Here is a 22596-nt window from a genome sequence, read left to right on the forward strand (position 1 = left end):
TCGGATGGCTTCGGTTTAGTCACGCCTCTTTTGGACCCTCATTCAGAGAGAGACGGAGACCAGCAAACGACGAGCAACTTCTCTTTTTGTTATTTACCGTCTAGAACACTCTACGCTTGTTTTCTTCGGCTCGTGCACATTTGCTGACGGTGAGTGATGCCGTGATTCCTTTTCAAATGTTATATCCAAACAAAGTGATTTGGTTTTTTTGTTTGTTTTTTAAGAAAGTAAAAGAAAAGACACTTCTATGTGTTCGTGATTTATTCATGAGATTAAATTAATTATAACGAGCAATGGTCGTTGAAAATGTGTTAAAGGTGATTATTTTTTTAAACCTCAGTGTAAAAGCTGAACATCGATTCATTTCTCTTTTGGCGGTCTTCGACTTCCATCTGTTGCGTCTTTGCACGATCATCGGCATCGTTCTACTTTCTTGTTCATTACTTTTTGAATATGTATATTTTAAGGTTTCAGGTATGATCTGCTTGAGGAAGTTTGAGCAAAGGAGTGAAATAAAGTGGTTTAATTAATGCACAGAGGGAGTAAGTCGAGCGGGTGAAGAGCTGGAGGAGGAGGGAGGGGTCAAAGCTCGTCGAAGTAACAATACAAGTAAACATGTGCCACAATTCTAGGAAATATTCAGGAAAAATGTGTCTTTCGTCTAAAAAGGTGTTTTGGTGGTAGACTGCGACAGTGATTCTGAAACATTTGGCTTTGAAATCTTTGGCTGACTCGCAGATGTTGACAATATTGCAGTGTTGACACCAGATGACTGAAAAACAGATCCTGGACGTGATCTGGTTCTCAGTTTTGTTATACCAGTACAAATAGCAATGTAACTTAGTGTTCTTTATTGCTTTTGCTATAAAAAAGTATCTCAGTGTTGGGTTGATGACTTAATTTTCAAGAACTTTGCACAGTAAACGAAGGTACACGTGATCTTTGGCAATTCTTTCACCCTACTTGGATAGTAAATAATGTTGAATTAACATATTGATTAATGCATTACATTAGCTTAGGATTTATAAGACATAACTATATTTTTAAACACAAATGTACTTTTCCATTTTGAAGAATTAATTTTTTTTAAACCCAAAATGAAAATATGTTCTCCCTTTTCTGCTGAATGCAAAAGTAGCCACGTGCTTGACTGATGTAAAAAAGTGACATAACATTCAGCCATGTATGGTGACCCATACTCAGATTTCGTGCTCTGCCTTTAACCCATCCAAAGTGCACGCACACACACACACACACACACACACAGCAGTGAACACGCACACATCTGGAGCAGTGGGCAGCCATTTATGCTGCGGCGCCGGGGGAGCATTTGGGGGTTCAGTGCCTTGCTCAAGGGCACCTCAGTCGTGGTATTGCCGGCTCGAGAATCGAACCCACGACCCTACAGTTAGGAGTCAAACTCTCTAACCACTAGGCCACGATTTCTCCGGATGTATTTGCAGGCCTGGCGCCAGGATTGCATAACATACGAAAGTTCACTAGTTTTTTTTTAAGTTACTTTTAAAGATATTTTAAAATGTTCCCTGCATGGATTAAAAATACCTTTATAAAATTGTGGGACAAAAAGGTAGGCTTAAATGCCCCGATATTCTTCAAGTGAAATTGAAGAACGAAATGATCTGACGTAATTTCGAACAAAATTTAGGCTGAAATTAAGTTCATTTTGAGTTTGTTTCGAAACCGCTAACAAAAGCTAACTTTCTGGGGGAGTTTGTTTTGGCTCCTAAACACCTTTGAGCTACCATTGGTCCATCGTGATTGATGGGTGTGTCTTGGAACTCCATCTTGTTTAACATGCGTTTTTTGTTGTTGTTTTTTTCGGGTCGCTTCTCATTCAGCGGAGGTCAGTCAATAATAAACCTTTGTTTTTATCAAATCATGACACCATATAAAATATAAAAAGGTATAATAATGTATCCAGTTTAATAAAAGAAATAAACACTAATCAAATAAAGTAGCAAACAGGTTTGTGTTATTGAGATGACTGTAATGTTTACTTCCACATCATGCTTTTAGACTATGAACCATTCACATGACTGTTGAATAATCACGGGCCTGTGTATTTGGTTGCTGTTTGGTATGGACTTGCAATAAATGAAGACCGGATATTCATGTTTCAAAACAATGTAAATAAGAATAAGTGTCATACTTGGGGTCCAAATGACTTTTTGGCTATATTACAAGTCTTCTGAATTCATGATAAAAAAAATGCTAAATATGCAGATTTTCTGTTTTTTTGGGATTTTGACAACTTCAGTCGAACACAAAATCCAAGTTGATGAGTCATATAGGTTTAGAACGAATATGAGTAGTTAACTTCAAGTCATGTTGGAAAAATTTTATTTACAGGTTGAACAAGCATGCATGTCACCATAAAGTTGCCCAGTGAGTAAACTAGAGATTTTCTTTTAGCTCAGAGTTGGGGTGTGTCAGTTAGAAAACATAGCAGATACAATGGTACGATTGTTGAAATTATTCAAATGATTAATATTTTTTTTGTTTTTACTTGATGTCAAACCTTGCTACTATATTCAAAATACAATTATTTTGATTAGAATATATAACGATTAAGGTTAAAAGCAAATAAAAACATAAAGCAAAAACACACCTGATGCAGATTATGTAAGATTGTAGAAATAGATTTCCCAAATCTTGTTTAATTTTTTTGTAACCAAAAGGGACCAGAGTGATAAAACTAAAGGAAAAGGCTGATGTTCACTGTATTCCCTAATACTGAAGTCACAGAGCTTAAAGAATCCCAGTGAAATGGTGCCACTCAGATGGGATGTTTTTGTATTTTGAGGGGGCTGATCCATTTTTTAATTGTTTTTTTAAAACCAGAATTATTTTGTATCTTCATGTATAGAACCCATTGTGTTATTACATTGCTTCTACCTAGACCACTGGGCCATGCTTTCAGTTACGTAACTGATAGCTCTCCAGTTGGAATATTGGATTTTGGAAAGCGACAGCTTTCCCATTTGGGACCTTATACAGACAACTAGAGGTCATAGTGTACTGAGTCTGTTACAGTGTAGGGCTGGACGATAAATCCAATGATATGATCGTGTGCAACTAGTCAGTAAATATGGTTCCTTGATTACCGCTTAATCGCCATCACCTGCTTTCAAATGGAGTGGCACTTAATAGACAGAGCTGTAGATCACTGGCGATTAATCTGCGATAATGAACGCGAACGCAATGAACTGCCCATGATCATATCGTTAGATATATTTCCCAGCCCTATTACAGTGACTAGAAGAAATACTTTGTGTGATCTGGTATAAAAACATTTATTTAAGAGAATGTCTCTCGACCATTGAGTTAATGGAGAGCATAATCCAAAACTGACACGTGCATGTTTTAATGTAGCTCTAGACATGAGGTAGCGAATCTGATCATCTTCTTACAGAGACTAGCACAATCTGTTGCTGTTCAAACTCAAGACTAAGCTCATAGTCAGTAAGGAAAATGGTAATGAAATGGCAAATTATGTTAATTGTTTCTAGAGAAAGCACCTTGAGGTTTTGCTTTCAGAGAATACCATTGAGATGTAAATTAGAGTTCAAAGCCTCTTGACAGAAAAGATTTGGCCTTTTCAACTCTACCAGTCATATACTTCTCTTACGAAGATCGTATTTTGCAAGCACCACCTTGTGTGTGACCTATAATGCCTTTTATATCTTTTCATATTGTGCAATCCCAACCTCAAGTGACCAAGTGGGTTGAACCTATAGTAACAGGTGGAGTCTGCCTGTTATTTCATGCTATTTCATGTAATGATATTTCATTTTGTTTGTTCTTCCATATCAGAGAACTTCATGAAAGCTGTTCTCATCAGAAGAACCATGCAGTGTCAACTGCTTGATCTGTGATGCACCATTTCCAGATATTTGCTTTTCGCTGGTTCTGGTTTCAAGGCTGTTCACCAAATGAACAGCCTTGAAATACTGCAGTTACTGAAAAGAACCAGTATCCACTATCCAAGAAACGTATACTTTGTTATAGGGCTGGGCGATATGGAGCAAAAAATATATCTCGATATATTTTGCTATATCTCGATATACGATATATATCTCGATATCTTTACAGGAAAAATAACCCACAAAAAACTACTTCAAAAACAAATATGGCAAATATTACATGTTAAGGGGCCTATGAAACATTTTATTTTTTCTTCACCATATGTTTTATTGTTACCTAATTCTGTGTTTTAGCATGTGCAATTATTTAAATGCATAAAAACAACTTAATTAGTTAAAAACATTTCTTAAAATAGCCTTATGTGAAATGTTTTTTTCCCTTAAGAAATTCTGTGTATTTACATTTTTCTGATTATCAAATGAAGGCATAAAACATTCATTTAATTTATCTTTTAATTATTAAACTTTATTTTTTGGTAAACAAAGGGGATTTACTATTAAAAATAAAACATGGGAGAAATGTTGTGTGATTATTCCTTATAAAATTATGTTCGTTTCATTTTAATAGTAGTAGTAGTGGGCTATCTACATTCTGCTGTACAATAGTAATAGATTTCTGTCAAATACTTTTATTTTGACGGGTTTACCTTCACAGTTCTGTGTATGTGATACCACAGTCTATGAGTGAAAAGTGAAGTGACATTCAGCCAAGTATGGTGACCCATACTCAGAATTTGTGCTCTGCATTTAACCCATCCGAAATGCACACACACAGAGCAGTGAGCACACACACACACACACTGTGAGCACACACCCGGAGCAGTGGGCAGCCATTTATGCTGCGGCGCCCGGGGAGCAGTTGGGGGTTCGATGCCTTGCTCAAGGGCACCTAAGTCGTGGTATTGAAGGTGGAGAGAGAACTGTACATGCACTCCCCCCACCCACAATTCCGTCCGGCCCGAGACTAGAACCCACAACCCTTCGATTGGGAGTCCAACCCTCTAACCATTAGGCCACAACTTCCATTGTTCCTCATGTGTTCACGTCTTTATTATGATGTGATATGAGCTAGTCTTACTCAAATCAAACGGTCATATGCTCATGAAGTGACTCTCAGTGCAGTTCTGGAGATGTTCCTCATGTGTTCACGTCTTTATTTAGAGAGAGAAAAGACAATGAAATCAGCGCGAGCGTTATGCGAGCTTCCGTGTTTAATGAATGAAGACGCGCTTCTGCTCCATTCGTTGACACAGACACGCAGAAAATGCAGGATTCATATTTAAATAGACTTTTCCGGGTTAATATTTGCAGATATTAGTCCATTTCGCGATTTGATGTAAGTGCATGACCGACTTTTGATTAATTCATTTAAAATTTGACCAATTCCGTGACATTCCGCGTTAAACTGTAAATTCCATTTTTATGACTGGATTCCGCGATTCCGTCCGCGTTTCATTGGGCCCTACAGTAGACATCTGCCAGCCTTTCGCCATATAATGGAGCCAGTTGTCTTTTTTTTTTTTTTGACTAGTTCTCTACACGCGAGGTGAGAGGGGACAAAAGCAAGGAGGCGGGGGGCGAGCACAGCACAGGGAAGGCAAACAAGCAAAGTGGCGGAATCAGAATATAAACAATATATCGATATATACGATATGTCAAAATCCATATCGTGTTTAAAAAATATCTCGATATATTTTAAATATCGAGATATCGCCCACCCCTACTTTGTTATATGTTTTAGCATGAGTATTGCAAAAAAATAAATAAAAAAAAAAATCCGGAAAAAATGTTTCTGAATTAGGCCTATTTCAAGGTCAACAGTGGCATACTTATTTTTTTTCAGAGACTGATGGAATCAGGAAAGATCCTCGAGCCGGGACTCGAACTCGGGATGCCTAGAGCACAATATGTCAGCACACTGCCCACAAGGTTATCGGCGCCGACTACATCTAATTTGATTCTAGGTTATGCTTGTTGTAACCGTTGTATTTATTTGTGTATTTAGGGACGCACTGAAATGAAAAGAAGCTGAACAAAATGAAACACAAGGTCGAAGACCTATACCTAACTAGGTTTTTTTTGTTGCTTTTTTAATTTATTTTTTTTATACATTTTGCTAGTTGTTTCGACACATAAATTAAATAGCCATAATGTTTTTTTTTTTTTTTTTTTACTGTTTTGACTTGCTTTTTCCAAGAAAAAAAATAAATAATTATATATATATATATATAAAGTTTACTTCACTGAACATTTTTTTTTACTTTCTAGCAGACGTTATACCAAAAGAAAGCACAATTTTTTGGCCATTTTTGGGATCCCTACTTGAATCAGTTATGTATTTTTACTGTACAAATAAATGCAGCCTTGCTGAGAAGAAATTTCTTTTAAAACAAAATATTACAGGTCCAAATTTGAACACTATGTGTGAATGTTATGATAAATGTATTAATAGAGCTATTGTAATTATTATTATCATTATTATTGTCTTTATTTGAAAAATTCATAATTTTACTGAGCAACTGACGATTAACACTGTTTCAGTGCAGATTTTCCTCACGATTTGGACTTTGAATCCTGGTGCCATGAGCTCATGCAGCGTCTTTTCGTCTGTGTATTAGAAAATATACCGTTCTGCAGTTTATTAAATTTTTTAAGGCCATTTCACAATTTCAGTCATCATACAGTTACCAGCAACAACCACCCCTTCCTCTTCTCATTGAAGACATGCTATTTAGTTCTAAACAGCCTCTGGCTGTCGATGCTTTTAATGATTTTTGCGTCTATTTCTGACAGTTTTAAAAGATTCCACATTGCCGACATGTTTGCTGCATTAGTGTGAGCCTCTGTTTGATCACATCACGTCATTGTACTGTACAATTTATTCAGTGTTTGTTTATTCGCTTTATTTAGGCTGTTTTCGGACTAAAAATTTTGGTTGTCATCGAACGTACCCTATTATTTATTTTATTTTAAGAGTACGGAGGAGTTTGATGCTGATATAGAAATAAAAATAAATAAATCTGTTAGGATGAATGCACATAAAACAGACTTTTTTTTAAAATGTAGTATTTAAAATGGCTGTATTGATGGAAACCCATCAGTCCTGGGAAAAGGAAACTACTAACTGTTTCCTGGTTGTGTCCTTTGATTGAACAAAAGGTCCCTGCCTCCCTGTTTTCCCTCCTGCTAATGTCTCAAGGCCATTTGGAAATTTGGATACGTTACCAAAATATTCCAGTCATAATCTGACATTTCAAATGTGATCTCCGCCCTTCTGAATCCTGCAACAAACTAAGCTTTCCTTGTTTTTCCCGTCATGTATTCTAAATAATAAAATAGGCACGTTAATATGTGTCAGCTTGTTGTTTTTGTGGTTAGGCCTAAATATGTTCACGGATGTGTTTGTGCACAGTGTTCCGCTGTGACATTTTGTCAGGATACTGGTGATTTAGTTTATGTGGGGCAGTGAATTTGAATATAGTGCATTTTCATTTAAAGGGATATTTCACCTAAAAATGAAAACTGTTTACTCACCATCTTGCCATTGCAAACCTGTATGACTTTTCTCTTTGCAGAAATATCAGGAAACAGACAAAAAAAAAGTCTTTATAAAGTAAATTTGAGTTATTCTATGAAAGTCACAGCTCATAATTTTTTTTAATTATTGGATAACTACTCTTTCAAGCACAATCATTGAGTAAAATATCTGTTTATTCATGCAAAATGATCTCTTCGATTCATAGGCACCATGTTTTACATGATGATTTCAAGAAGTGTCATTTCTCTTTCTGTTCCGTACATAAACCATGAATAATGTTTGAGCTGGCTGTGTTCAAACAGGTCAAATTCATGCGTCTTTTGCACGTGGCTTTACAAAAACAGGAAATGGCATGTTGCTGTAACTGCTGCTGCTGGCATTGAAGTATATTCTGCAAAATGAAAGGACATTCCTGAACAGTAGAGGCTAGATAAAAAGCTTAAGATTGACCACTTTTCTGAATATTGTGTGGAATATGTCCGCACATTGTGCTCACATGTGTTGTAAAACCAAAATTTTATAAAACAAGTTGCCTCTCTGTGTCTAATAAATGTCGTTGGAGAAAGTTGTTTGTACTCTCTCATTCGTGCTCTATTCAGTCTTATTGAGGTTATAACAGCGGGGTTCGAGTTAGAGCTGTCCTTGTACTCTGAAACCTTAGGCCCGGATTCAATAGTGTGCCATCACTGTGTGTAGAAACCTGGTAGAGGTTTTAGTCCTTTTGTCATTTTAGGCACACTTATTACATTTTCTGCAGGCTATGATGCATGCAAACTCTTTATTATAGTCATCCATCAGTTTATATCCATTTAGCATGTCCTCAGGGAGGGGGTCGGAGTGGGAATGTGGTTGGACGAATGCAGATGAGGTTGGCGCGATAGTTTTACTGTGCTGCTGTGATAATTATTGTTGTTGATTCCATTAAGTGCTGCAGTTTTGTTAAGTGTTTCTCTTAACTCGCGTTTTGTTGGAAATGTACATTCTTTGGATCGTTAAAAGGCAATAAAAGCGGTGCTGCTAACTCCCTGTGTACTTTATAAAAAAACTGAACCTCTTCAGGTGCTTTCCGCCCTTGAGTGCAAACAAACAGATAATTGTAACCCACGCAACAATCCCACCTCCAGACGCGTCAGACGGTCTCTGTTTTTCCCGGAAATGTCCCACGGCTGTTCTGTAGCCTGGCAACTCACCATCCAGATGGAGAGCGTTTCGATCTCTCCATCACTCCTGTAGCTGTAATGTCCACCTTCACGGAAGCTCCGCCCACAAACACGTCTATATGTGGAGTGCAGGAGGGGGAGGTGCTTGATGCTCCTTGATGTGTGTATATATATATAACACATTTGTAAAGTTTATACATTTTTTTCCTTAAATGTAAAAAAACCTCTACATTTGGAACATTTGGAACATTTTCATTATCACTGGGAACATCAGTAAAACCTTCTTGGAACATTTTTGTTAGATGGTGGCATGAACAGAAACGTAATTTTGTGACCTTTTGTTAAACTAGTTTTTGTGGGCGGTTCTTGAAAGGGTTTCATCACTGCTGCTTTGAAACATGTTTCCTGTTAGGTGATGTAAATGCAAATGTTCATGTTCTAGGCCCTGCTGCATGTTTTATTCAGTTTTTATGAGTGTGCAGCACTTAGTCCTTATTGACCTCAAGACGTAAATTGAAATCACATTTTGCCTATAAAGACCTGCTCTGTTGTGCTACAGTATATTGCCTTCTGGCATGGCATAGTTTAGGATCCCTGTTCACAATATGGTTTAGTGCTCCTATTGTGGATGGCTGGTGCCAGACTGAGTTATTTGCCTACGCAGGCAGACTTTTCAACAGCCAACTCTGGGTAGAGGTAGAGTTGATGGAAAATTCCAGGAAATTCAATAGCTGACCTTAGTGTCTGTGCACTCATCCTGGGGTCACATCTTCTCCCTCTGCATGTTGACCTTTGTCTAAAAGCTGTTGTTTGGCTTTAGACCTCTTTGGAATGATGGACACATTGCCTACCGGCTAGTTTCTCTGTGTATTGCATACTAAACAACCATGCAAGTAAATGTTTTAAAGTTTTCTTTGTAAGACGTTAATACTTCTATCCAGAAAGAATGGATTGAATCAACCAAAAAAGACTTTATAGATACTTATGTAAAAAACAGGAAAGAAAAATGCTTTTTCCACAATTTAATTACCACATTGGTAATTCTAATACTTTAGCACAGAATCAGCTTATTAAAATCCCTTCTGAAGGACGCAGACTGGAGTAATGGCTATTTAAAAATCTGCTTTATTACAAAAATAACTACTTTTTTAAAGCGTATTAAAATGGAAACTTCTTGTTTTAAAATGTAGTAATATTTCACACTGTTATGGTTTTTAATGTGTTTTTGATCAAATAAACACAGCCTTGCTGAGCATTAGTGAATAAATGGTATGATACTGTATAGACATTGATTTTTATCTTTTATTTGATTTAAAGATGAGGCTAGCAATTGCAAGCTAGCTTTGAAAGCATAAGATCTCACCCTCCGGCAATTTCTCATTTTGATCATTGATGGGTTTTAAAAATCGAGTTCTTGAGTACTTGGGGGGGGCGGGGCGTGTGTTGGGGGCGGAGCATGGCCGTAATGGAGATAATTAAAATATCTGAAGACTTTAAGTTATGAAAATTAAGAAAATGTAAAAAAAAATATATAAATATGACATGAAAACCTGTATATGAACACGATTAGAACACTGTTAGATTATGATTATTATGCAGAAATGTTATTAAACATAACTATAGTTGTTGCATTATTATAACATCAGTACTTAAAAAAAAAAAAGAAAAAAAAGTAACATCTAAAAACAATATGACCATTTTAAATAACTCGGTCAATATTATAGGGCATTGCATTTGAGCATTAAACTAAACACTGCTAATATGCACCCTATGTTAGATTAATCCGATACGTACAGTATGTAGCTAACCCAGACATCACTATGTGACTCTGAAGCCATGCTTCTCTCTCTTCTCATGTCTGTACTTTGGACCGCATGCTGTGGCCAGCTAAACAATAAGAGCTGCTCACCAAAATGCTGCTATAACTAATTATATAACAATAATGATTATTAATGGTTAATTATAATGGTTTTTATGATTGATTGATTGCCATCAAGGCAGGGTACTCGATGGGTTTTACACATCCATAATAAATACATATAAATGCATCTAGAACTCTTAACTTGGATATTGCTATCGGGATGTGAAGAGACTTTCAGCCAGCATAACAAAAATGTTTTTGAACCAAATCACCTATACCCTGCCTTTACTGACTCAAAAATAATACAGAAAAGCTAAAAATCAAGGTACTTTATACACAATAATGCTTATTTGAAATTATATATATAAAAAACGTAATAATAGTAATAAAAGGTAAAGATCATATGTCATTTCTTACTCAGAAATTAAGAATTTAACATGCACAGTTATTTTATAATATATTTATATTTATTTTATAATTAGTAACAATCTCTTCAATATTTTTGTTGGTTATAGAAACATTCTAGAGAATTGAAATAAATTGAATTGTAATAACATCCTTATATTCTGCATAGTATCTTTGTTTTAATTTCAGCTGAGTGCAAGGGGGAAATATCACACCCTTGCTAGGGGGTCCTCAAATATTGTCTTTGGTAATAGGAAACTCCATGTGGAGTGGCAAAGGTTGAAAATGACGGCTGAAGAGCACGCTTTATGTGAACACAATTCCTTCCAACATTACTGTGCTAATGTCATGGCACAGTGACAGTAATACCATGGTGTTGTAAAATGTAGTCAAAATATGTTGATGTATTGTGGTATTTACATCATGTTCAAAATGCCAAAACCATGGTACTTTTTTTGTATGATGGAAGTTTCCTCCTCCTGATGGTCTTTTCTGCTGATGTAGAACGAATGTTCACCCATGCATCAGTACCCCAGCACACAATCAGCGCTGGATAATTGGCCCTGGCTTTCAAACACTCACTGGCCTCATTTTCTGTTTATGGGGCATGCTGAGCCTGACAGCAGAAAGCTATAATTGCAGTGATGTAATCCATCTGAAGGTACAAAGAGGCCCTTTCTCATCTCGCATCTCTCGAGGGAGCCGCTGGTGTGTGGACTGGAAAGCCTCTTTGCCACTTCTTGGGTGCAATTTTAAAATAATCGAATTATTATTTAATATGCTTTATTGCTTATAAGGAACATCTCTCGTGGTCAACCCGGCCAGTCTTGTTATGATTTGTGTGGGCTGTAATGGCCCAGAGGAGATTAATGTCAACGGGGAGGGTGTGCGATTTATGCATTTGGTGCCATCTCCTGCTGTGATTACTCGGGAAGCTTGACCCTTCCTGGCCAGTTCATGTTAACACGCAGCGCTCCAGTGCCCAGTGCATCACTTAACAGATTCAACAGCCAAGGAGGACTGAACCTCTATAGGCCTTACCAAATGCTGTGCCAGCAGAGCAAGTTTGTAATCTCTTCCCGGACAGGGTGGATCGGTCAGATAGGGCTAACAAAGGCTAAACCTGGCCTGCAGCATCAACAGTGAACGATCGCATTACTGTCTGTCGCAAATAGGAGCCGGTGGCTTGTGTTTCAGTGCTGGTGGTTATCAGGGATGCTGAAAGACACTCGGTTTGATAAAAGCTGATGTTTGAATAATTAACATCTATAGTAGATGTATTTGAAAGGAATATACAAGTGAGAGAGAAGTAGAAGCTACATACTGCATGTCGTTGTCTCTTTTATTTTGTTTTATGATGGGTGACAATCAGCTTTAAGATGTAGGACTGACATCTGTTATTCTGGAGCGTCAGCCAGACGCTAATGGATAATTGAAACTACTACTGTGTGTATTTTTAACATGATATCAACTTTTATGTATAATACAGTATTACTGCTGGTTTATTCACTGGTCTACAATCCATTTTGCAGTGATGTCTGTCACTCTCTGCAAAGTTTCTGTTTTCCGTTCATGTACACATCCAGACAAATGTCATGGCTTGTATTTGGAGGAAATCCTGATGGAGAACCTATTTCAGTCCTAAAAACTCAAGCTCCTCACCGCTTCTGTCTTCCCAGTGTCCTTTGAGTGTCCCACCGTCAGCATGTCCTCAGACACATCATCTCCCATGAAGTCCAGCACCCCTCCTCTGTCCCCGCTGTCTCCGGTCTCTCCAGTTTCCCCCAGCTCTCTGCGTCTGCCCGCCTGCCGTCAGAGAGAGCGCTCCCAGTCCCCCATGAGGGGCTCCCTGATTCCCAGCCCCCTGCCCACCCGCCGCAACCGCACCTACTCAGCGTGAGTACATGTCCAGTTCATACCACAACATGCCTTTGAGTCTATTTGGTCAAAACAATCTTTTTGTAAAAATATCATAACATTGTAAAATAACTGTTTTCGGTTTGAATATATTTTAAAATCTAATTTTTTCAAGTGAAATCAAAGCTGTATTTTCAGCATCATTACTCCGGTCTTCAGAGTCACATGATCCTTCAGAAATCATTCTGATAGGATAATTTGCTGCTGAAGTTTTTTTTTTTTTAATCAGTGTTGCCAACTTAGCAATTTAGTTGATAAACTTTTCACACTACCCTAGCAACTTTTTCTTCCAGAAACTCCTAACACCACATTTAGATCTTTTGTTTTATTTGTCAAATTTGAGCAAATGTTGATAAGTGACTCAAATGATAAAAGGCACACATTTTTATCTGAATCATACAAGAGGAAATCAAAGACACATTAAGTTAGCTGCTATTTGGAGTTGTTCAATTTAATAATAATAAATTCAGTAATTTATTAATTGTTCACTTATGATACAGCTTGTACCTGCGATTGTTGGTCTGTGTGTGTGTGTGTGTGTGTGTATATATATATATATATATATATATATATATCAAAAATCAGTACTTTTATTTTGCAAGTATTTCTAGCATTTATATTACAAAAAATATATTGAATTCTATTTAAAAAACAATTCTACAATTCTGAAAATACAGCTTTGCATCACAGGAATATAAAGTGTATATACATTTTTAATTGAAGTATTTTAAATTCAATCAAATAAATGTAGCCTTGGTGAACCTAAGGCAAGTTTAAAAACATTTAAAAACATCTTTATTATCCAGATGTTCAATATTAGTTTTTAGCTTGTGACCTAGGCATGTTTCTGTGAAATGCTGAATCATGTGTTTTCCTCTCATCCACTACAGTGCAGCGCGTGCAGCCGAGGGGCCGGTCTTCACTGGGGTCTGCAAGTGCTTTTGTCGTTCCAAAGGACACGGTTTCATCACGCCATCAGACGGAGGCAGTGACATCTTTGTGCACATATCTGAGTGAGTTCACCGGACAAACATCCTGAACCTTCAACAAGATTTCATGCTCCTACATCCAACCAACACACATTCCACAACAAACCCAGTTCACTCCGAATCATCAGAAACAAACACAAATCATTATTAATATGCATTACTAATCAGAGACCATGAATGTTAGTGCTCCCCGTCATTTGAACTGATCATGAAGGAGGGGCTTCTGGGAATAGGAACTCATGGAGTGTGTGTGTGTGTGTGATAGGTTTTGGGGTCAAGGCTCAGTTATACACTTGATTATAAGAGATAAGAAGAGTCACTGGCTTCTCTCAGATCAACTGTGTTTGACCAGTGGAAAAGTGGATCGACTTGCCAGCTGCACTTTTGTCAAACATTCGGCACATCAAACTATTTTACGGAATTTACAGAAACCTACTGGAAACCTACAGATGAGCGTTTGCACTCTTTTTGGATATTTGCATAGTTCTAGATTTATTAATGTTCTTTAACTACATAAAATCAAATGCTGTAACTAAGGTAGGTCACTTTTAAGAAAACATAACATGTATTTCTTAATATATTTCCAAATGTATATTTAACAGAATTTTCCGCAGGAAACATTTTACACACACATGCTCTTAAAACCATAATTAGTTAATATTAATAACAAATATTATTATTATTATATAATTCTTAAATACTAAAAATATTTAATGTAGTTATATTATAATTTTTTGTTCCACCCTCGTGACCTTTGTTGCAAAATCAAGAAAACTGCAGTAGAAAGTAGAAAATAAATATTAAAAAGTACTTAAAAATGGGATCCATTTTTATTTTGTCACCAAAACGTCTCGTCGTTGTGCGGACTTGCATCTGAAACGTCATTTTAGAGCTTTTTGTCCTGAATGTTCCTTGTCAGATGTTACTGTTTTCATGCCTTTTTTGATTTGGAAATGTCAGTCTGCTCTTTCAGAAATATCTGGATGGAATAATTAGCAGTGTGTTTTCCATGTGATCCACTTATCCAGCAAGTAACCACATCTAATGTTTTGCGGATGATCTCTGTTCTTCCCACAGCATCGATGGTGAATATGTGCCTGTGGAAGGAGATGAAGTTAGCTACAAGATCTGCTCTATTCCACCCAAACTTCAGAAGATCCAGGCCGTGGAGGTGACCATCACTCATTTAGCGCCAGGCACGAAGCATGAGACCTGGTCTGGAGCCGTGGTTGAATCATGAGATCCTCGAAGTGGTGTGACAGTGATGTTAACATGGCTTTCTGTTCCTTTTCTGGAGATCTGAGTGGGGGATGGGAACGGGGGCTGAATTATCGTCAAGCGCTGTGTAACATGACACCGTAATTCCAAGAAAAATACAAAAATACTGCATCTGTTTTTCCCCTTTTCTTCCTTTGGGCTCAGGAGGGGAGTTTGTTTAAAGTTCTCTTTCATTGGGTTTGTGGTTAATACTGTGGAATGAACAGCAGTTACACTAACCATTTGCGAATCGCTGATTGATTTGAATACTTTTAAGAACTGACTGCAAAATCTTAACAAGCCTTAGCGCATACATAATTTGCTTGTCTATACATTGCGAAAATATATCATTTTGATCATGTGCATGTGTTTCTTGGTCATTTTGGTTCAAAGACCGTCAAGAACAATAAAGGATTCATCAATATGTCAGATTTATTTGAACATTTATTTTATAGCTTCTTCTGACAACATTTAGATTTTAAGTAGAAATGACATCGGTTTCTTTCTATTTGTACTTCACCACTGTAAACATCTGCATTTTTTTTATATAAGCCTAATTATTAGTTTCTATAAATAATACACATTTCTCAATTAAATACTGACTTTGCGGTGTACAGACAGACACAGCTTTCACAACTTTTTCACGCTGCCTGTTCACAATTAAAAGAAATGTTTACAGGCATCCAAAACAACATGAATTACATTTCTACATTACACTAACATATGGTACACAACATCACGGAAAATAACTCTCTGTGTTAGAGAGGGCTTGATTTCGTACATATTAATATCTGATGCACTAATGTCCGTTAAATAAGGAACTTGATTCTGATGGGGCTGGAAACATTTGTTCACACAAACAGAACTTACCCATTGAGCATTGCATAATCTCACTACAGTTAGTACATTACTGGGGTTTAAGTGTTTAAAAAGGAAACAATGGTTTGTTTTAATCAAGCTGAAGGGACGTTTACTCTGTCGGCTCGGAGCAACTGATAGAGGAGAATCACCCCAAAGATCATAAACCTTTACAGGCTGTGATCACCATTAAGTGAAGATGACCTTGTAGTTGTTATCCAGCTGAACAATATTACCTTTACTCACACGGCCTGTAATGAGAAACACCAGGGGATCATGTTCACCTGAGCAGAGGAGCAGCCTCAAGCTTGTGCTTCTCAAACATGCTTCCTGATAGATTACTATTGTTAGGTGGATGTGTGGCCTTTCTTTCACCATATTAAATCTGTAGAATATCAGCCCTCACATTACCCCCACAGGTTGTGCTTTAAATGTTTGTGCTCATACATCTCACCGGGATTCAAATGAGAAGCCTTGTGTCTCTTTCTTTATGACCGAGCAATGACAGTAAAGCAGACGCCTCAAGAAAGGATCTCGCTGATCGCTTGAAGGTTTTCATCTCAACAGACGTCTTACTAAGATGGGAACAGAGGCTCTACAGTTCTCTGCACTTTCACTTCTTCCAGCTTTCTTTCCACTGGCTCTCTCTAGTGCCTCAGAATGCATTGAGGCCAACACTGCTTCCACGATTTGTCTTTCACACAGGCTTTTAACTCAAAGAGGACTTTTAAATCCAGGTACTATATATTATATCGTCCGTCATGCAAAATTTTATACATTTTCAAATACAGCCATTTCTCTATAGGTACTAAAATAGTTTAATTTTCTCCATCTCCATAAATGATATAATCAATCAGACGATAGCTTCTTTTCTGTCGTTTTGGTAGCATACATAATTATATCATCCATCTTTTCTTGCTACCTTCCAAGTGCTAAGGACTTTGATACATAAAGGGATATTTGAAATATTGTGATTTGAAATCCTGTCTCTGTGTGTCACTATATTGCTTTATTCTACTGACTTGCAGCTTGTAGGAGCTTACATTTGCAATGTCATCAGGAGGAAATGTATTTAAATATGTTATTTAAGTGGGTTATTTCCTGCAAACTCTTCAATCTGTCTACCGTCGGTAAAAGACGAGAAACTTGGAGGTGGGGCTGAAATCTGTCGGCTAAATGAAGAGAGATAGAAAGCAGATTTCTATCCTTCTTAATTAGTAATGACAGGAAGAGAGTGAATGAAAAGAGAGAGAGAGACATTGACCAATTACTTGTGACGGACTGGTATAAACCTTTGCGTGAGCTTGGACCCCTGTATGCTCTCCGTGATCAAGGACGTCCTGGCGGCCAGAACTCTTATTTATGCTCAACCAGGACGTCGTTCAGGATGTTCAGGAGCTGATGTACATGGTACTCCTTGAAGACCAAAGCGGGACGGAAACGGATGGTCTTTTCTCCACAGGACCCCATGAACAGACCTGGAGAGAGAACACAGCATCCCATAAAGCCACTGCATCTGATGGTGAAGTCTAAAGATCACTTATTTATGTGTACCTTAAATAAATAAGTCTAGTATCAATAATTATTATGATGCAAAACCACAGGAATAATCCTAATGATAGTTAATTTTATTATTACTTTTGTGATTAATGATCATGAATTTTATAAATCAGATCACAATCATAATTGTAAAATACAAATGATTATTATAATAATAATAATAGTTAACAGTAAGCAAAACAAATCACAGTACTAGTAATAATGCACTGTGTAGCTAATTAGTAATTATATTTAGTAAGTTAATTAGTAAAGTTCAGTTTGCAATAAGAATACTAATATTCATAACAATACTAACAATTGTAGTTGTATTAGTAGATGGTAATGCATGCAGTAATATTATAATAATAATAATAATAATAAAATGATACATCATATACATACATTAAAACTTATATAGTATACACATTATTATTATTATTTTTAAATAATAATAACAATATTGTATGTACATATACATTATTATGAAAAAAGATTATATTAGATAATATTTATGCAATATGCTGCTGCAAAAGACGCAATGACCTTTGTAACTAATACAGTATGCAAGAAAAAAAATACATATAAATAATCATATTATTAAAATACCACCCCCCCACCCTCATAAAAAGTCCTGCCTGGAATTCACAGTTTCTTTTAATTCTCTTATGAAGAAAAAAAAAACATAATTCTTTTATTAAAACTTTTATTTTATTTTAATTTTCTTGCCAACCTCCTGTGTGATGGCTTACCCTTGTTCCTGGCTTTAATCATGATACTGTCGCGTGTGGCATCATTGCAGGCGTCTATGGCACAGAATGTACCCTGACCGCGGGCTCTGCTCAGGATGTGAGGGTACTGGGTCTACGTGAGGGGAAGAAGCGGGACAATAAATGAATGTACAGCTCACAATGTGAAAGGTATCATCAATCCACAAGCACAGCCTCAAAACAAACACTCATTACGCTGACAAGATCGATTACAGGCTCAGGTTCCCAGCAGAAGTTATGAGGCCGGCCCTCAGATGAACAATGAACGTCCACATAATAGAACCATTAACGCTTTTAAAGCATCTCGTGTTGAGCTGTGGCACGGGTGAGGAATGTGAGGATATAAATGGAGACGGCTGTACCTGCAGTGCGTAAAGACCCTGCAGAAGAGCCTTCCCTGAGCGCGTCACCTCCTCCAGAAGGTTCTCTCTCCGGATCACATTAAGCACCTCTGATAAGAACAGATTCTTTGAGGGGTCTCCCATCCACGTGTTGAAGATTCTGTAGGGCTGAGGTACATAGAGTCACGTCGGTTTAATGGTCATTTCAGGTGTGTAACTAAAGCATTCTTGTACTAAAGTCTTCTTTAAAAATGTGACACAACCAACATTTGCATTTTGTGGCATTTAGGCACACATCTATAGGCAAATTTATGCTTTATAATTCTTTTTTTTAATAAAAGTTATGGTCTCACTTTTTTTTAAAGGTCCAATTCTAGCTATTAACAAACCATTTAACTATGACTTTTTCTCAAAAAACTCCTAATTTGCTGCTTATTAGTAGCTAGTAAGGTAGTTACAGCCAAGATGTTAATAACAGGCATGCTAATAAGCAATTAAAGTTTTTTTTTTCTGTAAATGTTAAGTAATCTAAATGGAGATATACACAAAAAGGCTATTGGATATTTAAAAAAACAAAGCAAAGCAAAGCAAAACAAAAGAAAACAAATCGAGGCAAAACAAAACAAGCAGAGGAAAGCAAAACAAGGCAAGGCAAAACAAAACAAAACAAAACAAAACAAAACCAATAGTTGGTCCGTGTATCATATATATATATATATATAAAGAATATTACTACTTCTACAACTAATAGGGGGAGATTTTTTTATTAAAATAATCACACTCAAATCTCTTTTTACAAAATTTGATACAAAAGATCACTTTATAGTTTACAAAATTTGTGAAGTTGCAACAAAAAAAGCCCATTGTGTGCATATATTTTTGTCAACGCAGGTCTTCAAAGCAATCAGCTGTTATTCTTGTAATTTAGCCTTTCTAGTCAATTAACTAGATGAAATTTGATGAAAATTGAATTTAGATAATGCTGCACCATAGAAGGTTACTTTACATGTTTTCAACAGTAGGGGGCGTGATTGCTCAATTCTAGACAGCCATGAATCTCATCCATGGACGTGCAATCATTTAGACAAACAATGATTGGGAAACTGACAGAACAATCATCTGGTACTAAAACACATTACAATGCTATGCATAAATGATGGCTGATTAACAAAAAGTATAAAGCAGGCAGTTGGGAATAATTCCTGGGAGTGATGATAGATTTTTTATGAGGTAATGTTTGCAAAAGCAGTGCCATCTCTTACTTTGTCTGGTTTCAGTTCATCCCTGTGGTAGTATCCTCCTGTCAGCATCTTCTTACTGAAGGAGACAACATCAGCAGGGTCGTCCAGGCCCCAATGCTCATGGGCCCAGAACTTGCCTGTTGTTCCTCCACCTGTCTGCACCTCATCCACGTGGAAAGCACAGCCATGCTGAAACAACCAGACACAGATAAACATCTGTCAAAAGCTGTCCTGTCAGCCTGCAGAAAACTGCATACAACACCCGCCGGACACGGCTGCTGCGCTTTACTACGCTCCATTTAAAGTGAACACTTCCCGAGCTTTTCACGGAGAGCGTGGACTTCCTCACAGTTACTCAAGGAGCTTCTTTTCTCTGCATAAAGCAGCCATATTAAATTATTCCCTTTTGTCTCCTGCCTTATCTCATTCAAATTAGAGCAGATAAGAAGAACTTCCTTCAGTGTCTTGAGTGTCTTTTTTATCAGGCAGTTCAAAGAGCCTCATTTTAGCTTTTTATAACTGGAGTGTCTCTCTCAAACGACTTCAAAGCACAGATCCAGTAAACAAGGATGATAACTAAGCATTAGAGAACAGTTAGCCTGAAAAAAAAAATCATTTTAACCTTGCGTGCAACATTTCTCAGTTTGATGAAGAAGTCAGGTGAAGCGTGGTTGTCCCCTCCCTCTGCCTGGATGGGCTCGATCACGATGCCTGCCACTGGTTTGCCCTTCTGCCTCCACTTCACGATGAGATCCTCAACCTGACACACACACACATTTATATCTTACTTTTATGTGAAGAAGAAGGTAACAGTTTGCAGTAGGTGTACTGAAACACAGTGACCAGTCTGCTGCAGTTCGACTGAATATTCAGTGATGGTATGAGGAGGAAAGTTTTGTGAACATATCAAGGAGACATCTCTGACCTCCTCCAGGCAGCGGGCCTCTTCCTGGGCGTTCTCCCTCACAAACTCCTCCAGAGGGTACTGCAGTTTAGGGAAGGGTGCGATGGGCCAGTCGAAGGACGGTATATCCAGCTTGTGAATGACTTTGGAATGAGTTGTGGCCAGGCAACCTGCAATCCAACAGCACACACATAAGGGATGTGTGTCCTAGTCAAAACAAAACAGCCAAGCTTCTTTGTTTTTCAAATGAAGTCATACGATACAAATAGCTGCAATGGCAAACAAATGTAAGGCAAACAAAAGCAGGCTAGCTCAAATGCCTCAAATTTAGAGAATTACAACCCCAGGTCCAGAGAAGTTGGGACGTTTTGTAAAAATGCAATGAAACCAAAAATCTGTGATTTGCTCAGTTTCTTTAACTTTTATTTTCTCTAACTTAAAGATTTCCAAAGTTTTCACTGACCAACGTAAATGTATTTTGTAAATATGAACAAATTTCGATTTTGATGGCTGCAACACATTCCAAAAAAGTTGGGACAGAGGCAAATAAAAGTAAAAAAGGTTACAGAATATCCACGTTAAACTGTTTTGAAACAGTTGACAGTAAGCAGGTGAAATGGTAATAGGTCAAGGAATCATTTTTTGGGTATAAAAGGAGCACCTCAGTCTTTGCAAGCAAAGAATTGAGGTATTTGACCAACTACCACACGAAATATTGTGAAAAGATTCAGGGAATCCAGAGAAATCATAGAACATGTAGGGCAAGGCAGGAAACCTCAGCTGAATGTGCTTGACCTCTGAGCCTCAATCATTTCGTACTCAGATATACCCTCAAATATAGCCACATGGGCTCAGGAGTACTTCAAAAAGTATAAAGCAGGCAGTTGGGAATAAATCCTGGTAGTGATAATCGATTTTTTTATGAGGTAATGTATGCAAAAGCAGTGCCATCTCTTACTTTGTCTGGTTTCAGTTCATCCCTGTGGTAGTATCCTCCTGTCAGCAACTGCTGTCACTTAACACAGTCTGCTGCTGCATCAAGAAATGCAACTTGAACCTCTGTTACTCTAGCACAAAGCTTTACATCAATTCTACGCAGCAATGCTGCTGGGTTCTCTGGGCCAGAGCTCATCTCAGATTGTCAAAAAGACAGTGGAGATGTGTGCTGAACTCAGATCAGTCCACATTTCAACTTGAGTTCTCAGTCCCAAAGACCAAAGGAACCATCCAGACATTCATTAGCGACAGAAGCAAAAGCAAACATCGGTCATCGTATATAAGTGCATCAGTGCAAACAGCATGGGTGACTTTTATATGTGTAGAGGTACCATTGACATGGAGGTATATATTGGAGTTGTACAGAGAAATATACTGCTGTCAAGATGATGTCTTTCATGGGTTATTAGATCAAGACACTGCCAGCTCTCATTCTGCATGTGCTACAACAGTGTGGCTTCATAGACTCAGAGTGAATGTGCTAGACCGGCCTGCCTGCAGTCCAGATCTGACTCCTGTTGAACATGTATGACCAGTCATGAAAAGGAGAATCAGACGATGACGATCACAGACTGCTGAGCATCGGACGCCTTGTTTCAAGAGAGACTGGACAAAGATTTTGCTTGCAAAACTTTAACAATTAGTATTCATAATTCCCCCAAAATGAAACACTGTAATTAAAAGGAAAGTTGATGAGACACAGTGTTAAACGTGCCTCTGTCCCAACTTTTCTGGAGTGGGCTGTAGCCACCAAAATTAATATTTGGTCATATTTACAAAACACATTTACGTTGGTCAGGGAAATCTTTTCTTTGTCCTTTTGTCAATTAAATAAAAGTTAAAGAGAATGAACAAATCAAAGAGTCTTGATTTTATTGC

General features: G+C 37.4%; 2 protein-coding genes across 3 annotated transcripts in view; one reads left to right on the forward strand and one right to left on the reverse strand.

The window, feature by feature from the left end:
* Positions 1-15495, forward strand: carhsp1 (calcium regulated heat stable protein 1). Of its 2 annotated transcripts, none has more exons than XM_026208186.1 (4): positions 1-149; positions 12588-12804; positions 13716-13838; positions 14892-15495. In XM_026208186.1, the coding sequence occupies exons 2-4, from the start codon at positions 12614-12616 to the stop codon at positions 15052-15054; spliced, it is 477 nt and encodes a 158-aa protein (XP_026063971.1). In that variant the 5' UTR covers positions 1-149; positions 12588-12613; the 3' UTR covers positions 15055-15495. The 2 variants fall into 2 exon arrangements, with proteins under 2 accessions (XP_026063971.1, XP_026063972.1); XM_026208187.1 differs by lacking the exon at positions 1-149 and adding an exon at positions 11628-11652.
* The window catches only part of abat (4-aminobutyrate aminotransferase), a 23248-nt gene continuing 16137 nt past the window's right edge, over positions 15486-22596 (reverse strand). Inside the window, exons 11-16 of the mRNA XM_026208176.1 lie at positions 20743-20891; positions 20440-20577; positions 19839-20006; positions 18598-18744; positions 18218-18329; positions 15486-17407 (exon numbers count right to left, since the gene is read on the reverse strand). Of these exons, the coding sequence (XP_026063961.1) occupies positions 17286-17407; positions 18218-18329; positions 18598-18744; positions 19839-20006; positions 20440-20577; positions 20743-20891 (836 nt within the window). The 3' untranslated portion in view covers positions 15486-17285. The remainder of the gene's footprint in view (positions 17408-18217; positions 18330-18597; positions 18745-19838; positions 20007-20439; positions 20578-20742; positions 20892-22596) is intronic.

The sequence above is a fragment of the Carassius auratus genome, chromosome 28, assembly GCF_003368295.1.
Source record: "Carassius auratus strain Wakin chromosome 28, ASM336829v1, whole genome shotgun sequence".
NCBI classification, from domain to species: Eukaryota; Metazoa; Chordata; class Actinopteri; order Cypriniformes; family Cyprinidae; genus Carassius; species Carassius auratus.